Raw genomic sequence first — 20,399 nt, 5'->3', positions numbered from 1 at the left:
TTCACAAGCACTAAGTAAACTAAATACAAGAATCATAAGAACTAAGGGAAAAAGCGAGAGAGAAGGATAAGGCATGGGGCTGGAGTTGGGTGAACTGAAAATAGAATGACCGGAGAATGCTTCACAGGAAAGGTGATTTTTTTTTTTTTTTTTTTTGAGAGAGTCACACTGTCATGCAGGCTGGAGTGCAGCGGCACGATCTTGGCTCACTGCAACCTCCGCCTCCTGGGTTCAAGCGATTCTCTGGCCCCAGCCTCCCGAGTAGCTGGGATGCTACCACGCCCAGCTAATTTTTGTATTTTTAGTAGAGACGGGGTTTCACCATCCAGGCTGGTCTCGAACTCCTGACCTCAGGTGATCCACCCGCCTCGGCCTCCCAAAGTGCTGGGATTACAGGCGTGAGCCACTATGCCCGGCCCTGAAAAGGTGACATTTGAAAAAAATACAAAAGAGGTGATTGATCTCAGATTCTGGAACCTCAAGACCCATCTCCATTCTGCCCGCTGCCTCACGCTACACCACTCAAGGCCCCTGCCTAGTGCTCTGGCGTCTCCTTCAGATCCGCGCCGCCGCTGCAACCAGAGGCGGAACTGCAAGGCCGGAAGCTCCAAGTCCTCACCCGCCCCTTCCGTTTCGCTTCCGCCTACCCCGCCCGGGCTGCCAGACCGGAAGCGCTCCGCTGTACCTGGATCCTGCTCCTCTGGGTTGAAACCCGAGCGCCGCCAAGATGCCGGTGAGGGTTCGACCCATGGTGTGGGGAGACAGCGGGGATTGCGAAGAGCAGAGAGAAACCGTGTGTGTGCCGAGAGAAGCGGGCGGCGGAAGGCAGAGAGGAAGCGGGGGCCCGAGAAGGAGGGAGGCGAGGGGAGGGGACCGGTTGCTGAAGGATTGGGGCGGCCCGGGGGTGCCAGTCGTGGGAGGCGGGGGAGCGGCAGGATTGGGCCAGGTGTCCAGGGTGTGTGAGGAGGTCCTCTTCTCTCTCTCCGTCTACACCTTCCGACTCCGGCAGGGTTCCCAAAGCCTCACTAGAGCGCGAAGCCAAGGGCAGCGCTTTTTATTTTTCATATTTCAAGTCCAGGGGTCTAGCTTCTCCTTTTTCTGTCAGGCCCACTTCCTCCTCCGCCCCGGGGTCAGGCTCCCTCTGCCGTTTGTCATTTGTCAGAACCCACTTCCCGGCAGCGGCGGCCACCCCGGAGCCAGCTGGGTTTAGGGCCCTCACACTCGGTCGGCGCCTGACTTCCAAAGATTTCCTTTTTCGTGTGCCATCAGAGTGGGAGTAAAAAATTATGACGGCCTGGTTGTACTTAATTTCTGACAGCCAGTTTGGGGGGTAGATTTATCACCGTCATGGTCTCCATTTTGCAGATTCGGGAAAAGGTGGTTCAGTTATTATGTGATTGTTCACACTTTTTTTGTTGTTTGTTTTTTGAGAGAGTCTCGTTCTGTCGCCCAGGCTGGAGTGCAGTGAGGCGATCTTGGCTCACTACAACCTCCACCACCCTGGTTCAAGCAATTCTCGTGCCTCAGCCTCCCGGGTAGCTGGGATTACAGGCGCGCGCCACCACGCCCAGCTAATTTTTTGCATTTTAGTAGAGACGGGGTTTCACCATGTTGGCCAGGCTGGTCTGGAACTCCAGACCTCAGGTGATCCGCCCCCTCGGTCTCCCAAAATGCTGGGATTGTAAGCGTGAGCCATCGCGCCCAGCCTGCTCACACATTATTTTTAACAAACGTTAACGAGCACCTGCTGCCTGCCAGGCTGTATTTACAGCAGCAAATAAGTTCAACAAATCCCTAATCTTAAAGAATGTACATTCAAATCGGGAGTCGAGACAATAAAAGTGTAAACATAATAAAGGAGATACATACGGTAGTGTCAGGTAGTGACAAATGCTATAAAGAATCTAGATGGGTGGCCCGGCGCGGTGGCTCACGCCTGTAATCCCAGCACTTTGGGAGGCCTAGGCGGATGGATCACGAGGTCAGGAGTTCAAGACCAGCCTGGCCAACATGGTGAAACCCCATCTCTACTAAAAATACAAAAATTAGCCGGGCGTGGTGGCGTGTGCCTGTAATCCCAGCCATTTGGGAGGCTGAGGCAGGAGAATCGCTTGAACCCAGGAGGCGGAGGTTGCAGTGAGCCGAGACCGTGCCACTGCACTCATCTGGCGACAGAGTGAGACTCCGCTCCACCCCCCCCCCCCCGGAAAAAAAGAAGCTAGATGGGTAACAAGACAGTTTGGTGAGGGGGAAGGCGGAGGCTGCTTTAGATAAAGCATACCTGTGATGAAAAGGAGCAAGCCATAGTTGCAAATGCATTTTTTTTTTTTTTGAGACAGGGTGTGACCCTATCTCTCAGGCTGCAGTTCAGTGACACAAACTCGTATACGCCACCACGCTCAGCTAAGTTTTTGTGTTTTTAGTAGAGACAGGGTCTCACCATGTTGCCCAGGCTGGTCTCAAACTTCTGGGCTGAAGCAGTCCTCCTGCCTCAACCTCCATAAGTGTTGGGATTACAGACGTGAGCCACCTCGGTCAGCCTCACAAATGCATATTTTATGAATCCCATAATTACCATTTGACTCCTGAGTTCTGGGGTACACACTTTATAAATTATCCCTTCTAATCCTCATAACGACCCTGTGAAGTAGGTACTATGATTCCTGTTTTACAGAAGAGGAAACGGAGCCTCAGAGAAGTTAATTTGGACAAGGTTGCCTACTAATGGTAAAACCAGGTTTTAAGCCAGGACTCTAGGCTGGGTGCAGTGGCTTATGCCTGTAATCCCACACTTTAGGAGGCCAAGATGGGAAGATCACTTGAGCCCAGGAGTTTGAGACCAACCTGGGCAACATAATGAGACCCTGCCTCTACAAAAATAAAAATAAATTAGCTGGATGTGGTAGTGCATGTCCTTCCAGCCTCTCAAGAGGCTGAGGTGGGAGGATCACCTGGAGCCAGGAGTTTAAGGCTGCAGTGAGCTGTGATCCTGCCACTGTACTCCAGCCTAGGAAACTCTGTCTCCAAAAAAAATAAATAAATAAAGCCCTGTACTAGTTCCAGTTGCACATAGAGCACCCTGGATTCACTCTGTTGGGTTTTGTTTGTTTGTTTTTTTGGGGGGAGGGGTTTGTTTGTTTGTTTTTTTGAGACGGAGTTTTGCTCTGTCACCAGGCTGGAGTGCAGTGGCGCTATCTCGGCTCACTGCAACCTCTGCCTCCTGGGTTCAAGCGATTCTCGTGCCTCAGCCTCCCAAGTAGCTGGGAATACAGGCATGCACTACCACACCCAGCTAATTTTGATATTTTTAGTAGAGATGGGGTTTCACCATGTTGGTCAGGATGGTCTCGATCTTCTGGCCTTGTGATCTGTCCGCCTCAGCCTCCCAAAGTGTTTGGATTACAGGCGTGAGCCACCGCGCCCATCCCATCCTGTGATTATTTTCTGTCTGTCTTCTCTACTCTTCAAGGACCAGAATTGTACTACTTTGTATATTACTATATCACAGTGTCTTGCACATAGAAGGTGCTTAGCAATCATTTGATGAATGAATGAATATATGAATGGGACCCATGTTGACTTATAAAAAGCTAGACATCTTGTAAAAAGCAGAACTAAGAATCAGCATACAAAATGCTCTCATAAATGTGACTTTTTTATCCCTTCCTTTAACTCACACCTACCCACTGAAGGGAATATATATCTTCTCATTTTACAAATTTGGAAACAAGCTAAGAGAAGAAGAATGATGTCTTGGTCAAAAGCATAACGCCATGAAGTGGCAGAGCTGAAAAGATAGTGCTTGGGTCTTGGTTTAGCTGGGGGCTGGGTACCCTGATTTATATGATGTTTGTCTTTCTGTAGTGGAAATACTTGGCCAGATACCAATGTGATGTCACCGAACATAGAATTGGAAGAGATGCACAGCAGCACCCCATTTAGTATTTCGTAATAATAACCTTAAGAACATAGACAATAGTAAAATGTAATTTTTAAAAATTAGGTTATTGCTTGGTGCGGTGGCTCACACCTGTAATCCCAGCACTTTGGGAGGCCGGGGTGGGTGGATCACGGGGTCAGGAGTTCGACACCAGCCTGACCAACATGGTGAAACGCTGTCTCTACTAAAAATACAAAAATTAGCTGGGCGTGGTGGCGTGCACCTGTAATCCCAGCTACTCAGGAGGCTGGGGCAGGAGAATCACTTGAACCCAGGAGGCGGAGGTTGCAGTGAGCAGAGATCACGCCACTGAACTCCATCCTGGGCGACAGGGCAAGACTCCATCTCAAAAAAAAAAAAAAAAAATTAGGAAGTAGGCCAAGTGCAGTGCAGTGGCTCATGCCTGTAATCCCAGCACTTTGAGAGGCCGAGGCGGGCAGATCACCTGAGGTCGGGAGTTCGAGACCAGCCTGGCCAAAATGGAGAAACCTCATCTCTACCAAAAATACAAAATTAGCTGGGTGTGGTGGCTCATCCCTATAATCCCAGCTACTCAGGAGGCTGAGGCAGGAGAATCACTTGAACCCGGGAGGCGGAGGTTGCAGTGGGCCAAGGTCACATCATTGCACTCCAGCCTGGAAACAAGAGCGAAACTCCGTCTCAAAAAAAAAAAAATTAGGAAGAAGTGATGAATACTTAAGCTTTATCATTGTTTTTAACATCATTTACTTTTTTTTTTTTTTTTGAGACAGAGTCTTGCTCTGTTGCCCAGGCTGGAGTGCAGCAGCACAATCTCGGCTCACTGCAGCCTTCGCCTCCTGGGTTCAAGTGATTCTCCAGCTTAGCCTCCCAAGTGGCTGGGACTACAGGCACACACCGCCATGCCCGGCTAATTTTTTATATTTTAGTAGAGATGGGGTTTCACTGTGTTGCCCAGGCTGGTTGCAAACTCCTGAGCTCAGGCAATCCACCTGCCTCAGCCTCTCAAAGTGCTGGGATTACAGGCATGAGCCACCACGCCCAGCCAACATCATTTACTTAATTGTAAGTTTATATAATTTGATTTTTGAGAAGAGCTGTGTTTAACAATCAGCTTGAAAAATGCCTCAAAATTTAACAATTGGTTTTCTTGAGCCAGAAAGAACCAGCCTAGTACTTCAATGCTGCTTTCCCTTCACCCTCCCCTAATTAATCTTGAGTGGGTTACTCTTTTTTTCCTTTAAGGGAAGGTTGTTTGCCACAGTGACATTTGCTCTTTTTCTGCTTCTGTGTTCTTCCTGGGCTTGCCATTACAGGCTTACCACTCTTCTCTCATGGATCCTGACACCAAACTCATCGGAAACATGGCACTGTTGCCTATCAGAAGTCAATTCAAAGGACCTGCCCCCAGAGAGAGTAAGTCTAAACCCATTATTTTCAAATTTTGGTATGAAATGCCTAACAGTCTTCTGAAATGATCAAATCAGGGAAATTCTTAGCTCAGTCTTCTCTCTCAAATTGCCCTTGTACTTTGCTTGGTAGATATTGTGGTCTAGACCTTTCAAGATAGTGGTTATATGTTGCATTTAATAGGAAATTGTATTATTTCTTCTGACTTCTCCAGGTAACTCTTTTGAGAAAATGGAGGAAATGTGCTTAATTCTGGACACTGTTTATCAGTTCTTTCAAACAAATCTAATGCTTTTACGTCTAGAATGCCACAAGCCCATCCTTTCTGTCATCAACCTGGAAAACAACAACAACAAATATTTTAACCTCTTCCTTGTCTAAATCTACTTCCTTTATTCATTCTTCAAGATCTTCATTTTTAGCAATACCTCAATCTTAAATCTGAAGTGTACTATGTAACATTACTTATGTCTATTCCCGCTTTTCTGAATTTTATTTCAGAAAGCCGCATTATTTTTCAGACACTGTCTGAGACTCCTCTGACGCTTTCTGAGATGTTCTCCCAACAGTATAATTTGTATTATGTTAGACATGGTTTCCCTGTACCCTGCAAGGGTCTGAACTGAATTCCATTCATGGTTTTCAAGACCATTATTATAATTATCAATTTGGTACTGATCCAATCCCCATTTCTCTGCCAGACTGTTTGACTTGACCTTTTTTAAACTTAATTTTGTTTTCAACACCATTTGAAAGCTCAGTAAACTTAATACATATGGTGAGTCACCACAGTCTGTACTTGATTCTGAGGAAAAGGAACAAGGAAGAAGGCAGCCTGGGAAAGAAGAAAAATAACATAAAAGAAAATCACAAGGCTGGGTGCGGTGGCTCACACTTGTAATCCCAGCACTTTGGAAGGCCAAGGCAAGTGGATCACTTAAGGTCAGGAGTTCAAGACCAGCCTGGCAAACATGGCGAAACCCCAACTCTACTAAAAATACAAAAATTAGCTAGGCATGGTGGTGGGCACCTGTGATCCCAGCTACTCAGGAGGCTGAGACAGGAGAATCGCTTGAACACAGAGGGTGGAGGTTGCAGTGAGCCAAGATTGCACCACTGCACTCCAGCCTGGGTGACAGAGTGAGACTTCATCTCAAAAAAAAAAAAAAAAAAAATTGCACTGCAAAGGCCAGGCGTGGTGGCTCAAACCTGTAATCCCAACACTTTGAGAGGTCGAGGTGGGTGGATCACCTGAGTTCAGGAGTTCGCAACCAGTCTGACCAATATGGAGAAACCCTGTCTCAGCTAAAAATACAAACAGTCAGCCGGGCATGGTGGCACATGCCTGTAATCCCAGCTACTTGGGAGACTGAGGCAGGAGAATTGCTTGAACCTGGGAGGTGGAGGTTGCAGTGTGCCAAGATCGTGTCATTGCACTCCAGCCTAGGCAACAAGAGCAAAACTCTGTTTCAAAAGAAAAAAAAAAAAACCTGAATTGGAATGGAGGCCTGTGCTATGAGCTAAATAACAGCATTAATCACACTAATTCATCTATATTCAACAAATATCTGTAGAATGCCTTTCATGTGCCAAGTATTCTTCTAATTTCAGAATCCTTTGGCCTTTGCCCCCTCCTGTCATTGCATTTAGAAGAACTAGCTGGTTTTTGTAAACAATATTGAGTCCTCCAAGAAAGTTTTCTTTCACAGATAAGAAAACAGATTGCAGCCAGGCGTAGTGGCTCACGCCTATAATCCCAGCACTTTGGGAGGCTGAGGCGGGCAGATCACCTCAGGTCAGGAGTTTGAGACCAGCCTGGCCAACATGGTGAAACTCTGTCTCTACTAAAAATACAAAAATTAGCTGGCTGTGGTGGCAGGCACCTGTAGTCCCAGCTACGTGGGAGGTTGAGGCAGGAGAATGGCTTGAACTCAGGAGGCGGAGGTTGCACTGGGCCTAGATCGTGCCATGGCACTCCAGCCTGGGCGACAAAGTGAGACTCCATCTCAAAAAAAAAGGGCCTGGCGTGGCATCTCACGCCTGTAATCCCAGCACTTTAGCACTTTGGAAGGCTGAGACTGGTGGATCACGAGGTCAGGAGATTGAGACCATCCTGGCTAACACGATGAAACCCCATCTCTACTAAAAATACAAAAAATTTGCCAAGTGTGGTGGCGGGCACCTGTAGTCCCAGGTACTCGGGAGGCTGAGGCAGGAGAATGGCGTGAACCAGGAGGCGGAGCTTGCAGTGAGCCGAGACTGCACCACTGCACTCCAGCCTGGGCAACAGAGCGAGACTCCATCTCAAAAAAAAAAAAAAAAAAAAAATGGATTGCAAGGAACACAAGTCTAGAGTTAGAGTTCTGTTGAAATTCTTCCACAGGGCAATGAGCTGGGATGAAGACAACTGAATAGCAGAGTATGAAAGCTTCACGATTACTTTGCATTTCTGCTGTGCGAGAACGTTAACAGTCATAGACAAGAAGTATAAATAACTGTCTCAGCACTGCTGAAACCAGCTGCCAGATATCAAGACCCTGGGATTTTGACCTTTTTAAAATAAGAAGGAAAACAAAAAATTGCCAAACAAATTGTGTCATGAGATCTGTCTTTGTCAAGACAGTATTTCTGGCTTTTGTCCGTCTAGAGCTACCTACAACAGCTTGTACAAGTATATTTTAAGTCATAGTTTTCATAAAAAGAAAGATGTGTATCTGAACCTCAACATGTTCTAAATAATTGAGTTTTTTTCTGAAACTGTAATATGTAAATTCAAATAAAATTACATTGAATACTTTTTATTTTATTTAATTTTGTTTATGTCTTTATTATTACTTTTTTGAGACGGAGTCTCGCTGTGTCACCCAGGCTTGAGTTCGGTGGAATGATCTCAGCTCACTGCAACCTCTGCCTCCTGGGTTCAAGCAATTCTCCTGCCTCAGCCACCCGAGTAGCTGGGATTACAGGCACATACCACCATGCCCAGCTAGTTTTTGTATTTTTAGTAGAGACAGGGTTTCTCCGTGTTGGCCAGGCTGGTCTTGAACTCCTGACCTCAGGCAATCCATCCGCCTCGGCCTCCCAAAGTGCTGGGACTACAGGTGTGAGCCACTGCGCCCGACTGAATACTTTTTATTTTTAGGAAGCAGTTAAAGTTAGTCTATGTCTCAGTGTTTTTTTATAAATGCATTGAGAGACGTCTTGAATAATGTTCACCAAATGCTAATGGTAGTTATTTTTGGGGAAATGGGAATTAAGGTGACAATTAAAAATTTTTTTTTGGCCCGGTGCTGTGGCTTATGCCTGTAATCCTAGCTACTCAGGAGGCAGGAGGATCACTTGAGGCAAGGAGTTTGAGACCAGACTAGGCAACAAAGTGAGACTGCATCTCTAAAAAAAACTTTTTTTTTTTGGAGACGGAGTTTCGATCTCGTCGCCCAGGCTGGAGTGCAATGGTGCAATCTTGGCTCACTGCAACCTCCACCCGCGAGTTCAAGCAATTGTCCTGCCTTAGCCTCCCGAATAGCTGGGATTACAGGTGCCTGCCACCATGCCCGGCTAATTTTTTGTATTTTTAGTAGAGGCGCGGTTTCACCATGTTGGCCAGGCTGCTCTCAAACTCCTGACCTCAGGTGATCCACCCGTCTCGGCCTCCCATAGTGTTGGGATTACAGGTGTGAGCCACCGTGCCCAGCCATCTTTAAAATTTTTTCTTTAAAAATTTTATTTAATTTTTAAAGAAAAAAATTAGCCAGGCCTCATGGCGCATGCCTGTAGTCCCGGCTACCTGGGAAGCTGAAGCAGGAGGATCACTTGAGCTCAGGAATTCAAGTCTGTGGTGAGTTATAATTGTACCACTGCACTCCAGCCCGGGTAACAGAGCAAGACCTCTCTCTAAAAAAAGAAAACTCTTTTGATTGAATTTCCTTTTCTAATGAGCATGTATAAGTTTTACAAAAACAATAAAGCTGTAAAAATAAACCATGTACTACTTTTCTATAAATATTTTCTAAAAATCCGGGGGAGGTGGCTCACTCCTGTAATCCCAGCACTTTGGGAGGCTGAGGCAGGCAGATCACAAGGTCAGGAGTTCGAGACCAGCCTGACCAACATGGTGAAACCCCATTTCTACTAAAAATACAAAAATTAGCCGGGCCTGGTGGCACGCCACGTGCCTATAATCCCAGCTACTTGGGAGGCTGAGGCAGGAGAATCACTTGAACCCGGGAGGCAGAGTGAGCCGAGATTATGCCATTGCACTCCAGTCTGGGCGACAGAGCAAGACTCTGTCTCAAAAAAAAAATTTGGCCGGGCATGGTGGCTCATGCCTGTAATCCCAGCACTTTGGGAGGCCAACACGGGCAGATCACGAGGTCAGGAGATCAAGACCATCCTGGCTAACACGGTGAAACCCTGTCTCTACTAAAAATAGAAAAAAATATAGCTGGGCATGGTGGCAGGTGCCTGTAGCCCCAGCTACTCGGGAGGCTGAGGCAGGAGAATGGCGTGAACCCGGGAGGCAGAGCTTGCAGTGAGCCAAGATCGCGCCACTGCACTCCAGCCTGGGCAACAGAGCGAGACTCTGTCTCAAAAAAAAAAAAAAAAGGCCGAGCACAGTGGCTCATGCCTGTAATCCCAGCACTTTGGGAGGCCGAGACAAGCGGATCACGAGGTCAGGAGATCAAGACCATCCTGGCTAACACGGTGAAACCCTGTCTCTACTAAAAATACAAAAAATTAGTGGGGCGTGGTGGCAGATGTCTGTAGCCCCAGCTACTCGGGAGGCTGAGGCAGGAGAATGGCGTGAACCCAGGAGGTGGAGCTTGCAGTGAGCCAAGATCGCGCCACTGCACTCCAGCCTGGGCAGCAGAGCGAGACTCTGTCTCAAAAAAATAAATAAATAAATATTTTCTAAAAATTTTGTATTTCAGTAGGATCATTTTATTTTATTCAACTCCGCAACTGTTGACAGTTTTATGTGTTTTCCCTTTATGGCTTTGATAGTTGTTATGTTTTGTATTTGGCTAATGTTCTCTGTTCTCCTTCCCTTGTGTCCTGCTTAGCAAAAGATACAGATATTGTGGATGAAGCCATCTATTACTTCAAGGCCAATGTCTTCTTCAAAAACTATGAAATTAAGGTAAATTACAGAGCTTTTAATATTTAACTTAGTTTTCTCATAGGGATAATACCAACCTTGCTATCCAGATTGCTGTGAGGAGAAAATAAAATGAAATCAGCATGTAATTTTTAAATTCGAGAGCAGTGCTTAATGTTAGCTTTTGTATAAATATTAGTTTCTTTTTTTTTCCTCCAAATTCTATACCAGGGGTTGGCAAACTCTAACCTGAGGGCCACATTTGGCCCACTGCCCCTTTTTATAAATAAACCTTTATTGGAACACAGCCACAACCATTTGTTTCTATATTATCTATAGTTACTTTCACACCAAAACAGCAGAATTGAGTAGTTGTGACAAAGACTGTATGGCCCACAAAGCCTAAAAATACTGCCTGCCTTTTACAGAGAAAGTTTGCCAACCCCTTGCTAGAAATATCTTCATTTATTCAACATTAGTTAAGCAGCACCTACTATGTGCCAGCCTTTTGTTTTGTTTTGAGACAGGGTCTTGCTTTGTCGCCCAGGCTAGAGTTCAGTGGCACAATCACAGCTCACTATACCCTCAACCTCCTGGGCTCAGACAGTCCTCCTGCCTCAGCCTCCCAGGTAGCTGAAACTACAGGCACGTGCCACCACACCTGGATAATTTTTTGTATTTTTAGTAGAGACGGGATTTCACTGTGTTAGGCAGGATGGTCTCCATCTCCTGACCTCATGATCCGCTCACCTCAGCCTCCCAATGTGCTGGGATTACAGGCGTGAGCCACTGCTCCTGGCCCTAAAATGGAATTTCAGCCCCTCCTTGCCAAACTCTGAACTTCTGGAATCAAACAGGGTGTGAATTATTTATTTGTAGACCCTTGGTGTACAAATTGTAGTCTAAACATTCTGTGATGGTAATAGAATGTTTTCTATATCTAATGTGTGGGTTAAGTTTGTAACAGTTATAAATGTTACAATTCTCTGGGCACATCGCTTGAGTTCAGGAGTTTGAGACCAGCCTGGGCAACATGGCGAACCCCCATCTCTACAAAAAATAGAAAAATTAGTGCATGGTGGCTCACGCCTGTAATTCCAACACTTGGGAGGCTAAGGCGGGTGGATCACATGATGCCAGGAGTTTGAGACCAGCCTGGCCAACAAGGCGAAACCCCATCTCTACCAAAAATATAAAAATTAGCCAGGTGTAGTAGTGCATGCCTGTAATCCCAGCTACTCAGAAGGCTGAAGCACAAGAATTGCTTGAACCCAGGAGGTGATGGTTGCAGTGAGCCGAGATCACACCACTGCAGTCAGCCTGGGCGACAGAGCAAGACTGTCTCAAAAAAACCAAAAAACTCTGCCACATTTCATTTGTTCCCAGATACTATATTGTCTTAAAAATAGGGAAATGTGGCTGGGCGCAGTGCCTCCGCCTGTAATTTGGGAGGCTGAGGCGGGCGGATCACCTAATGTCGGGAGCTCGAGACCAGCCTGACCAACATGGGGAAACCCCATCTCTACTAAAAATACAAAATTGGCTGGGCGTGGTGGTGCATGCCTGTAATCCCAGCTACTCGGGAGGCTGAGGCAGGAGAATCGCTTGAACCCAGGAGGCAGAGGTTGCGGTGAGCCGATATCACGCCATTGCACTCCAGCCTGGGCAGCAAGAGTGAAACACTCTCAAAAAAAAAAAAAAAAAGGAAAATGGTGTAGTTTGGGGGTAATTTTTTTGTTGTTTTTTTGTTTTGAGACAGAGTCTCGCTCTGTCACCAGGCTGGAGTACAATGGCGCGATCTCGGCTCACTGCAACCCTTGACTCCCGGGCTCAAGCGATTCTCCTGCCTCAGCCTCCCAAGTAGCTGGGATTACAGGCACGCGCCACCACACCAAGCTAATTTTTGTATTTTTTAGTAGGGACAGGGTTTCACCATGTTGGCCAGGATAGTCTCGATCTCCTGAGCTCGTGATCCACCCACCTTGGCCTTCCAAAGTGCTGGGATTACAGGCGTGGGCCACCGCACCTGGCCTTTTTTTTTTTTTTTTTTTTTAATTTGAGACAGAGTCTTGCTCTGTTGCCCAGGCTGGAGTGCAGTGGTACAGTCTTGGCTCATTGCAACCTCTGCCTCCTGGGTTCAAGCGATTCTCCGGCCTTAGCCTCCCTAGCAGCTGGGATTACAGGCGCACGCCACCATGACTGGCTAATTTTTGTATTTTTAGTAGAGACGGTGTTTCGCCATGTTGCCCAGGCTGGTCTCAAACTCCTGGGCTCAAGCAATCCACCCACCTCAGCCTCCCAAAGTGCTGGGATTACAGGCATTAGCCACTGCACCTGGCCTAAATTTGTGTAAAATTTGACCCAAAGTCCGTACCACATTTGATCAACATTCATTTGTCTTCTCCACATTTTCTTTTTGGTTAGGTCAAGACATTGAGATTATGGAGTTCTTTGGGAGCAAGTCAAATGTGAAATAGGTGCTTCCTCCTTTAGAGTAATGAGTATTTCTGTTCTCGGCAGAGGCCCTGAAGGGAAGGGTTTTTAAAAATTAGCCAACCATATGGAGCAGTTCAGGCTTTCCAGGCAGCTTTGTTACTTCTTCCTATAGTGAGGGGCTGTTGACACAGATCCTTGGGAACCCCAGGGCAAGGGGAGCCAAGAAAAACAAGAGAGAGCAGCCACTCAGCCGAGCGTGGTGGTTCATGCCTGTAATCCCAGCACTTTGGGAGGCTGAGGTGGACAGATCACTTGAGGTCAGGAGTTCGAGACCAACCTGGCCAACATGGTGAAACCCCGTCTCTACTAAAAATAGAAAAATTAGCCAGGCGTGGTGGCGGGCACCTGTAATCCCAGCTATTCGGGAGGCTGAGGCAGGAGAATTGCTTGAACCTGGGAGGTGGAGGTTGCAGTGAACTGAGATTGTGCCACTGCACTCCAGCCTGGGCAACAGAGCAAGACTCCGTCTCAAAAAAAAAAAAAAAAAAAAAAAAAAAGCAGCCACACAGCTCAGAGTGGGGCTTGTGCCTTCCTCCCAGGGGCAGACGGAAAAGGAGACTGAGGAGACTGTGCATTTGGAGAACAGGAATTTTGATGTGATAGTGGCTGTCCTACCACTGCATTCAGCAGATAATCAGAAGACAAAGATGGAATTCATACATTGCACATCATTGTTATGTTCTGATAACTGTTTTTAAGTCTTCTTTTTCTCCCTGTAGAATGAAGCTGATAGGACCTTGATATATATAACTCTCTACATTTCTGAATGTCTGAAGAAACTCCAAAAGGTAATTAAACTTGGATGATTGTATATCAGGAAAACAAATTGCTGAGAGGCATTTACCCTCCCAGTCATCTGGGATTTGTTGAGACTTTAAAGACAAGTAGAAAATATTTCCTCTGACTTACAGCATGGACTTAAGAGAAAAATTTGAATTTAGTTCTCTGAACTTGTAGTATAATTGACTGACACAAAGATAAAAAGTGGTGGTGTTTTAAGCCTTTGAATATATTTTCTCAAGACAGAAATCTTGACAGAGGAATTCCTTTTAAGCCCTTGGCTCAAGGGTTCTTAACCTGGGGTCCAAGGATAGAATTCTTCTTTTCCCTGTAAAATATGTGTCTGTGTGTGTGTGTGTGTATATATATATGTATGTATATATACATACATATATATGTATATATATGTATACACACACACATATGTATATATATATATATATTTTTTTTTTTTTTCAGTGCAATTCCAAAAGCCAAGGTGAGAAAGAAATGTATACACTGGGAATCACTAATTTTCCCATTCCTGGAGAGCCTGGTTTTCCACTTAACGCAATTTATGCCAAACCTGCAAACAAACAGGAAGATGGTAAGAACAGGTCTCAATCCTCACTCTATGACACAGGAAGATTTTCTCCATTTGACTTCCTACCACCCCTCTTTTTCTTGCCTTGATTCATGTACAGATTGAGAGTGAAATCATAGGAAGTACATTATCTTATTAGTCACTCTCACAAACGATTCTTGGCAACAAGGAAGACATGCAGAAAATCTTTTGAACAAAAACAAATGTAGTTATAAAACTATTTGGACTGTCATTTCTATTTTGTATCCTGTTCAAATGTATAAAAATGTATTACCACGGTGAGCATCCAGACCTGCAGCCAGTACATTTGGGATGTATTTGCAAATACAGTTTTTTAAAATTGTTCTGTTTTAGAAGTGATGAGAGCCTATTTACAACAGCTAAGGCAAGAGACTGGACTGAGACTTTGTGAGAAAGTTTTCGACCCTCAGAATGATAAACCCAGCAAGGTAAGACCCTCTTCTTGCCTGCTTAATTGGTAAATCACCTTTTATCCCATAGCCACCATGAACACACTAAGGTCTTCCATTGCAAGAATATTTTTAATTTCTGCATTGCAATGTTGCTTCCAGTATATGTCTAGTATGTAATATGAATTCACTGAATCACACTAAATAATGAATTGCAGGCCGGGCGCAGTGGCTCACGCCTGTAATCCCGTCACTTTGGGAGGCCGAGGCGAGTGGATCACTTGCAGTCAGGAGTTCGAGACCAGCCTGGCCAACATGGTGAAACCCCATGTCTACTGAATACAAAAAATTAGCCAGGCGGGATGGTGCACACCTGTCATCTCAGCTACTCAGGAGGCTGAGACGAGAGTCGCTTGAACCCAGGAAGTGGAGGTTGCAGTGAGCCAAGATCATGCCATTGTACTCCAGCCTGAATGACAGAGTGAGACTTTGTCTAAAAAGGGTTTATGGCCGGGCGCGGTGGCTCACGCCTGTAATCCCAGCACTTTGGGAGGCCAAGGCAGGCGGATCATGAGGTCAGGAGATTGAAACCATCCTGGCTAACAAGGTGAAACCCCATCTCTACTAAAAATACAAAAAATTAGCCAGGCGTGGTGGTGGGCGCCTGTAGTCCCAGCTACTGGGGAGGCTGAGGCAGGAGAATGGCATGAACCTGGGAGGCAGAGCTTGCGGTGAGCCAAGATCACACCACTGCACTCCAGCACTCCAGCCTGGGCGACGACAGAGCGAGACTCTGTCTCAAAAAAAAAAAAAAAAAAAAAAAGTTTATAAGAGATTCCAGAGTAATGTGAAATTTTATTATTAAATAAATGCAAATTCTGTTGTAATTTGACCCCCACTATTCATTCTGTGTTGTTCTCTCTTGTTAGTGGTGGACTTGCTTTGTGAAGAGACAGTTCATGAACAAGAGTCTTTCAGGACCTGGACAGTGAAGGGAGCCCGGGCAGCCACCGTCTCCAGAGCCCTGGGCAGCATTTTCCAGCAAGATGTACACAGTCTTTTGCCTTTATTTCGTAAAGTTTTATACAGAAGAGAGAAGAGCATGTCTTTACTTGAAAAACTCTTGATCAAGAATTTGAGTGGGAGAAAAGAAAGTGGGTTATCAAGGGTGATTTGAAATTTTCTGCAGCATTAAGCTGGTGCTTAATAAGTAATAATAAAGAAATTTCTAACATTCCATGTCAGAAAAACTTTATTGCCTATCCTTGACATTCACTTACAATTTGTTTTGAGATAAAATTCACATTCCATAATGCCCTTTTAAAGTGTACAATTCACTTTTTTTAGTATATACATGAAGTTTTGCAACCATCACCACTAAATCCAGAGCATTTTCATCACCCTGGTGTAGTGAACCTGCACTCTTTAGCAGCCACCCCACCCCACATTCCTCCCCAAGCCCCCTGTCCCTCCCACCCCTCCTCCCAGTATTAATCTACTTTCTGTTTCTATGGATTTGCTTATTCTGGATAATTCATGTAAATTGAATTTTTTATACAACATGTGGCCTTTTATGTCCAGCTTCTTTGACTTAGATGTTTTCAAATTCACCCATGTTAGAGCATATATCAGTGCTTTCTTTTCTCTTTTTCTTTTTTTTTTCTTTCTGTGTATATGTGTGAAATAAAATATACCAATATGGCCAGGCGCAGTGGATCACGCCTGTAATCCCAGCACTTTGGGAGGTCCAGGCGGACGGATCACCTGAGGTCTGGAGTTCGAGACTAGCCTAACACGGAGAAACCTGGTCTCTAATAAAAATACAAACACCAGCCAGGCCGGGTGCGGTGGCTCACACCTGTAATCCCAGCGATTTGGGAGGCCCAGGCGGGTGGCTCACCTGAGGTCAGGAGTTTGAGACCAGCCTGACCAATATGATGAAACAATGTCTCTACTAAAAATAGAAAACTTAGCTGGGCATGGTGGCACGTGCCGGTAATCCCAGCTACTCGGGAGGCTGACACAGGAGAATCGCTTGAACCCGAGAGGCAGAGGTTGCAGTGAGCCGAGATCGCACCATTGCACTCCAGCTTGGGCAACAAGAGTGAAACTCCATCTCAAAAAAAAAAAAAACTCAGCTGGGCGTGGTGGTGCATGCCTGTAATCCCACCGCATGCCTGTAATCCCAGCTACTCGGGAGGCTGAGGCAGGAGAATCGCTTAAACCCGGGAGGCAGAGGTTACGGTGAGTTGAAGGTTGCGGTAGGCTGAGATCGCGCCATTGCACTCCAGCCTGGGCAACAAGAGTGAAGCTTTGTCTCAAAAAAAAAAAAAAAAAAAAAAAAACGGCTGGGCGCGGTGGCTCACGCCTGTAATCCCAACACTTTGGGAGGCCGAGGCGGGCGGATCATGAGGTCAGGAGAATCGAGACCATCCTGGCTGACACAGTGAAACCTCCGTCTCTACTAAAAAAATACAAAAAATTAGCCAGGCGTGGTGGCGAGCGCCTGTAGTGCCAGCTACTCAGGAGGCTGTGGCAGGGGAATGGTGTGAACTTGGGAGGCGGAGCTTGCAGTGAGTGGAGATTGCACCACTGCACTCCAGCCTGGGCAACAGAGTGAGACTCCATCTCAAAAAGAAAAAAAAAAAAAAAAAAAAAAACATAGAGTTTATGGTAGTACTTGAATGATTAGAGTATTTGCATTTTGGTTTTACGGATGAATATATAATTTTAATATGTAGGTTAAATGCTCTTGAGCATCTGTTTAAAGACTTGAATTACAAGCTAGCTAAATACCACAGTTCACATAGCCAAAGGTATGGATATGTGAAAACCTACTCCATAGATAAACAGAAGGACAGTCCTGAAGCCAAAAGAGTGGTGGTGGTGTGTTGTGGGGGGTTTTGTTTGTTTGTTTGTTTAATTAAAATTTGTTTGTTGGTTGGTTTTTGAAACAGGGTATCACTGTTGCCCAGGCTGGAGTGCAGTGGCATAAACATGGCCCACTGCAGCCTCGACCTCTTGGGCTCAAACAATCTTCTCACCTCAGCCTCCCCAGTAGGTGGGGAGTCTACAGGCACACATCTCCAGGCCCAGCTAATTTTGTATTTTTTGTAGAGACGAGGTATCGTTTTTTTGTGTTTTTTGTTTTGGTTTGGTTTGGTTTGGTTTGGTTTTTGCTTTTTTTTTTTTTTTTTTTTTGAGACAGAGTCTCTCTCTGTCTCCCAGGCTGGAGTGCAGTGGTGCAATCTTGGCTCACTGGAACCTCCGCCTTCCAGGTTCAAGCTATTCTCCTGCCTCAGCCTCCTGAGTAACTGGGATTACAGGCTTGTGCCACCACGCCTGGCTAATTTTGTATTTTTAGTAGAGACGGGGCTTCACCATATTGGCCAGGCTGGTCTCAAACTCCTGACCTCAAGTGATCCGCCCACCTCGGCCTCTCAAAGTCCTGGGATTACAGGTGTGAGTCACAGCACCCAGCAAGACAAGGTTTTGCTGTGTTGTCCAGGCTGATCTCAAACTCCTGGACTCAAGTGATCCACCCACCTCAGCCTCCCAAACACTGGATTACAGGCATGAGCCACTGCACCTGTCCTAAATTAAAATTCTTAACCCAGAATCAGAGTTTTGGTGTTTGGGTTGGAACTTCTGCCACAGGGGTTACAGACATGTCAGAAAGGAGAGAAAGCCACCCTGATTCATTTCAAGATTGCAGGTTTGGGGCCAGGACTGGTGGCGAGAGGTCGAGGCTGCTGTGAACCATGATCGCACCACTGCACTCCAGCCTGGGCGACAGAGTTGAGACCCTGTCTCAAAAAAGAAAAAAAATTTTTGTTTTAAACATATCACCACGTTGGCCAGGCTGGTCTTAAACTTCTGACCTTAAGTGATCCGCCTGCCTTGGCCTCCCAAAGTGCTGGCATAAGCGTGAGCCACCGCGCCCAGCCAAATATATGTATGTATGTATATATATCTATAGGTATCTAGATACCTATAGATATATATATGCAACATATCTATAGATATATATATCTATAGATATCTATGCAACATATCTATAGATATATATATCTATAGATATCTATGCAACATATCTATAGATATATATCTATATATCCGTATAGATATCTATAGATATATATATTTTTTGAGACGTAGTCTCACTCTGTCTCCCAGGCTGGAGTGCAGTGGCGCGATCTCGGCTCACTGCAAGCTCCGCCTCGCTCCGCCTTCCGGGTTCACGCCATTCTCCTGCCTCAGCCTGCCGAGTAGCTGGGACTACAGGTGCCCGCCACTACAGGTGCCCGCCACCACGCCCGGCTAATTTTTTTGTATTTTTAGTAAAGACGGGGTTTCACCGTGTTAGCCAGGATGGTCTCGATCTCTTGACCTCGTGATCCGCTCGCCTCGGCCCTCCAAAGTGCTGGGATTACAGGCGTGAGCCACCGCGCCCGGCCCATTTATTTATTTATTTTTTAAATTTTATTGTGGAACCATCATGATAGAAAACCAGCTTACTCTGGGCCCTGTTCCCAGTTCCATTACTGCCAGCAGGGGGCGCATGGGCCACAGGCGCTGGAACTAGCTTCTGGACCATTTCCCTTTGGGACTTTATCGTGGTAGGTGTTTTGTTTTGTTATATTTTGTTTTTTAATATATGCAAGAGGACAATTTCCAAAGGATTTATTATAAATTATACATGAATATAGTCTGAATTTTTTTTTTTGATAGAGCCTTGCTCTGTCACCCTGGCTGGAGTGCAGTGGCGCAATCTCAGCTCATTGCAACCTGCACCTCCTAGGTTCAAGTGATTCTCCTGCCTCGGCCTCCCAAGTAGCTGGGATTACAGGCGTGCGCCACGATGCCTGGCTAATTTGTGGATTTTTAGTGGAGACAGGGTTACACCATGTTGGCCAGGCTGGTCTGAAACTCCTGACCTCAGGTGATCCACCCGCTTCAGCCTCCCAAAGTGCTAGGATTACAGGCGTGAGCCACCACTCCAGGTCGAATAGTATGAACTTTAAAATACAGCTTTAATCGAAATGTAATGCTGACATTAAAAACAATTATAATGTTGACTTTTTAGACAAGATAATTTAATAATAGTTCTCAGATTTTTATTTTTATTTTCTTCCCCTTCTTTTTTTTTTTTTTTTTTTGAGACGGAGTCTCACTCTGTCGCCAAGGCTGGAGTACAGTGGCACCATCTCGGCTCACTGCAAGCTCCGCCTCCCTGGTTCATGCCATTCTCCTGCCTCAGCCTCCCGAGTAGCTGGGACTACAGGCGCCCGCCACCATGCCCGGCTAATTTTTTGTATTTTTAGTAGAGACGGAGTTTCACCGTGTTAGCCAGGATGGTTTCAATCTCCTGACCTCATGATCCGCCCACCTCGGCCTCCCGAAGTTCTGGGATTACAGGTGTGAACCACTGCGCCCGGCCCTTTTTTTTTTTTTTTTTTAATAAAGATGGGGTCTCACCATGTTGCCCACACTGATCTCGAACTCCTGGGCACAAGTGATCCTCCTGCTTCAGCCTCTCAAAGTGTTAGGACTACAGGCGTGAACCACTGCTCCCAGCCTCCAGATTTTATTATTTTTGATCAAGCAACTCAACTTCATATTGTTGAATGCTGGGAAAACACACACACACACACACACACACACACGCACACACACACTGAAAATAGTTCAGCCGTCCTCTAA

The 20,399-nt window shown here is 45.9% G+C and overlaps 1 protein-coding gene across 1 annotated transcript; it reads left to right on the top strand.

Moving 5' to 3' along the window:
* The first annotated feature begins 511 nt into the window (after window positions 1-511).
* ARPC3 (actin related protein 2/3 complex subunit 3) lies at window positions 512-15,935 on the top strand. Its single transcript, XM_024257286.2, has 7 exons — window positions 512-733; window positions 5,236-5,335; window positions 10,393-10,469; window positions 13,643-13,711; window positions 14,163-14,289; window positions 14,641-14,735; window positions 15,626-15,935. Exons 1-7 carry the CDS (start codon window positions 728-730, stop codon window positions 15,686-15,688), a joined length of 537 nt encoding a protein of 178 aa, XP_024113054.1. The 5' UTR covers window positions 512-727; the 3' UTR covers window positions 15,689-15,935.
* Window positions 15,936-20,399: the final 4,464 nt, after the last annotated feature.

The sequence above is a fragment of the Pongo abelii genome, chromosome 10 (assembly GCF_028885655.2).
Source record: "Pongo abelii isolate AG06213 chromosome 10, NHGRI_mPonAbe1-v2.0_pri, whole genome shotgun sequence".
NCBI lineage: Eukaryota > Metazoa > Chordata > Mammalia > Primates > Hominidae > Pongo > Pongo abelii.
Note: the sequence above shows the minus strand (reverse complement) of the source record. Positions and strands in the feature narration are given on the sequence as shown.

Excerpts from the sequence above, each read along its gene's own strand:
- ARPC3 (XM_024257286.2), top strand. Across the intron at positions 10,470-13,642 it reads TCAAAAACTATGAAATTAAG|AATGAAGCTGATAGGACCTT; the intron begins GTAAATTACAGA and ends TTCTCCCTGTAG. Across the intron at positions 14,290-14,640 it reads TGCAAACAAACAGGAAGATG|AAGTGATGAGAGCCTATTTA; the intron begins GTAAGAACAGGT and ends GTTCTGTTTTAG.